The sequence below is a fragment of the Monodon monoceros genome, unplaced genomic scaffold (genome assembly GCF_005190385.1).
Source record: "Monodon monoceros isolate NGI ecotype Baffin Bay Population unplaced genomic scaffold, NGI_Narwhal_1 Super_Scaffold_14, whole genome shotgun sequence".
Taxonomy (NCBI): domain Eukaryota; kingdom Metazoa; phylum Chordata; class Mammalia; order Artiodactyla; family Monodontidae; genus Monodon; species Monodon monoceros.
The window spans coordinates 47,587,185-47,591,058 of NW_021703770.1; the positions used below are offsets into that span (position 1 = coordinate 47,587,185).

Sequence of the window (3,874 nt, forward strand, 5' to 3'; positions counted from 1 at the left end):
CCCATGATTACCTATTTAATGTTTTCCTTCATCAACTGTGACCTCCAAGAAGGCAAAGACCTCCACACCTGCCTCACAATCCCAGTGTTTAGCACAAGAATGCAGTAAAATTTTATAGAATTTAGTTAAAATACATTTGAATTTTCTTTATAGAAATGGATGACTCAAAATGTATCAATAAGAATAATAATTTAAATACTCTGAGTTTATTCCATTATTACATATTTATAAAAATTGGTTTAGGTCATAGATTTTAATTACGATACAGAAAATTAAGAAAAGAATTGTCGAGTCGCGAGCTCTAGCTGGCAGCCAAGCTTACGAGCTCTGCGATCAGCGGCCGCCATCGACGTTGCTTCGCTTCTTCTGGGCTCATCTGCGCCACTCGCTCGCCACACACTCCGCAGTCCTAAGCCGCTATCATGGTAAAGCTTGCAAAGGCCGGTAAAAATCAAGGTGACCCCAAGAAAATGGCTCGTACCGCAAAGGAGGTAGAAGAAGACAGTGAAGATGAGGAAATGTCAGAAGATGAAGAGGATGGTAGCAGTGGAGAAGAGGTTGTTATTCCTCAGAAAAAAGGCAAAAAGTCTACCGCAACTCCAGCAAAGAAGATGATGGTTTCCCCAACAAAAAAGGTTGCAGTTGCCACAACGGCAAAGAAAGCAGTTGTCACCCCTGGCAAAAAGACAGCCGCTACACCAGCCAAGAAGACAATTACACCTGCCAAGGCGGTAGCAACACCTGGCAAAAAGGGAGCCACACCAGGCAAAGCATTGGTAGCAACCCCTGGTAAGAAGGGAGCAGCCGCTCCAGCCAAGGGAGCAAAGAACGGCAAGAATGCCAAGAAGGAAGACAGTGATGAGGAAGATGAAGATGACAGTGAAGAGTAGGAGGAGGAGGATGAAGAGGAGGAGGAGGATGAATTCGAGCCCACGGTGATGAAAGCAGCTGCTGCTCCTGCCTCGGATGACGAGGATGACGAGGATGACGAGGATGAGGATGACTCTGAAGAAGAAGCTATGGAGACTGCACCAGCCAAAGGAAAGAAAACTCCAGCAAAAGCTGCTCCTGTGAAGGCAAAGAGCACTGCTGAAGATGAAGATGAGGAGGATGACGAGGAGGAGGAGGACGACGACGACGAGGAGGAGGAGGACGAGGAGGAAGAACTTGTCAAAGAAGCACCTGGAAAGCAAAAGAAGGAAATGGCCAAACAAAAAGCAGCTCCCGAAGCCAAGAAACAGAAAGTGGAAGCCACAGAACCGACTACATCTTTCAATCTCTTTGTTGGAAACCTGAACTTCAGTAAATCTGCTCCTGAATTGAAAACGGGTATCAGTGACCTTTTTGCAAAAAATGATCTTGCAGTTGTTGATGTCAGAATTGGTGTGTCTAGGAAGTTTGGCTATGTGGATTTTGAATCTGCTGAAGACCTGGAAAAAGCCTTGGAACTCACTGGTTTAAAAGTTTTTGGCAATGAAATTAAACTAGAAAAACCAAAGGGGAAAGACAGTAAGAAAGAACGAGATGTGAGAACACTTTTGGCTAAAAATCCTCCTTATAAAGTTACTCAGGAAGAATTAAAAGAAGTGTTTGAAGATGCTGTGGAGATCAGATTAGTCAGCAAGGATGGAAAGTGTAAAGGGATTGCTTATATTGAATTTAGGACAGAAGCTGATGCAGAGAAAACCTTGGAAGAAAAGCAGGGAACAGAGATAGATGGGTGATCCATTTCCCTGTACTATACTGGAGGGAAAGGTCAAAGTCAAGACTATAGAGGTGGAAAGAATAGCACTTGGACTGGTGAATCAAAAACCCTGGTTTTAAGCAACCTCTCCTATAGTGCAATGGAAGAAACTCTTCAGGAAGTATTTGAGAAGGCAACGTTTATCAAAGTGCCCCAGAACCAAAATGGCAAATCTAAAGAGTATGCATTTATAGAATTTGCATCATTTGAAGATGCTAAAGAAGCTTTAAATTCATGTAATAAAAGGGAAATTGAGGGCAGAGCCATCAGGCTGGAGTTGCAAGGACCCAGGGGACAACCTAATGCAAGAAGCCAGCCATCCAAAACTCTGTTTGTCAAAGGTCTATCTGAGGATACTACAGAAGAGACAGTAAAGGAGTCGTTTGACGGCTCTATTCGTGCAAGGATAGTCACTGACCGGGAGGCTGGATCCTCTAAGGGGTTTGGTTTTGTAGACTTCAACAGCGAGGAAGAGGCCAAAGCTGTCAAGGAGGCCATGGAAGATGGCGAGATCGATGGAAACAAAGTTACTTTGGACTGGGCCAAGCCTAAGGGTGAAGGTGGCTTCAGTGGCCGAGGAGGAGGCCGAGGTGGCGGCCGAGGTGGATTTGGAGGCCGAGGCTGGGGAGGCTTTGGAGGGTGAGGAGGCTTCTGAGGAGGCAGAGGAGGAGGAGACCACAAGCCACAAGGAAAGAAGACGAAGTTTGAATAGTTTCTTCTATCCCTGTCTTCCCCTCTTACATTTGAAAGAAAGGACTCTGAGGTTTTTACTCTGTTACCTGCTCAATGACGGAGCCTTCTGAGGACATTCCAAGACAGTATACAGCCCTGTGGTCTACTTGGAAATCCGTATAGATAACACTTCAAGGGAGATAACCCTGTTGGTGTTGACTGGATATTCGTATAAACTTTTTAAAGAGATGAGTGATAGAGCTAACCCTTATCTGTAAGTTTTGAATTTATATTGTTTCCTCCCATGTACAAAACCATTTTTTTCCTACGGAGTTTTTTGTTTTTGTTTTCGTTTTTGCGTTGGTGGGTTATAAAGGAAAGCAGAATGTTTTATCATGATTTTTGCTTTAGCAAATTTGGGACAAATTAAAAGTCCTAAACTCTGGTGCCAGACTTGTACTTCCTGTCCTAGAGTGTTTCTCCTGGAATATCAGTGAGAGTGGAGCATGGCAAATCAGTTCTGCCACTCCAGATCTCCACCCCCTGTGAAAATGCTTATGCTTTGGTTTCAAGTATCCCAGCCATAAGTTTTTGCAGCCCTGTGTATGTCACGTGAAAGGCTCACTGGAAGTCCACTGTGGCCTTAGCCCACTTAGAAACAGGCCTGAGGGGTCAGGTGTCCTGAAAAAGTGCTTTGGAAAGAGGGTCAGGAGCACTTTGGCCTGGCCTTGTTTAGGTATGCATGCGAGAGCGATGACAGATGAGTGTAATTCCTGCTGGATGCATGGGCCAAAATGGAGGCTTTGGGACTGTGAGGCTGGAGAGGAAACTACCGGTCTAGCCGATGGACCTAGTATCTTTTGTAATTCCCCCAGCACCCTCAGGTTAAACCAACAAGAAAGGCCGTTAGTTTTGCACTATGATGAGAACGTGGACATTCTGGCTTGTTAAGCATTCCCTTGCCCACCCCCCACTTCCAGTAAAAGGTCACATGAGAGGCCTAGGTCAAGCAATTAACATGATATACTTAGTTGAAAAATGGTGCGCAAGATGGTACAGAATGAAAGTGCCAACTCAAAAATACGGTACTGGTAGACTAGAGGGCAAACTAAAGGATTTGAATTAGCTTAGTTTTGTCCTGGTTATGAGTTGCTGGCAGGATGAGGGAATCTAAACCTTGTGCATATCATGCACCGCTCACCAAGTCAAGTCCGTTGTAAGTACTAAAGGTGCAGACCAAGACAAATAACCTGGTTTGAAGGGGTGGAAGATTGGAAGTTTGGGTGCTGCTGGGAAGAAAAATCAAGCCAGCAGAGGGACATCCTCTGGTCAGGCAAACCTAAAAACTAAAATGAACCATTGGAGAGCCTACTGTGTAGCTCAGGGAACTCTACTCAGTGCTCTGTGGTGACCTAAATGGGAAGGAAATCCCCAAAAAAAGGGAATGTATGTATATGT

At 44.8% G+C, this 3,874-nt stretch overlaps 1 protein-coding gene across 1 annotated transcript; it reads left to right on the forward strand.

Moving 5' to 3' along the window:
• Nucleotides 1-422: 422 nt before the first annotated feature.
• LOC114895471 (nucleolin-like) lies at nt 423-2,747 on the forward strand. Its single transcript, XM_029222917.1, is given in 1 exon segment — nt 423-2,747. A coding segment is annotated over 1 exon segment (2,034 nt). The 3' UTR covers nt 2,457-2,747.
• The last annotated feature ends 1,127 nt before the right edge of the window (nt 2,748-3,874 follow it).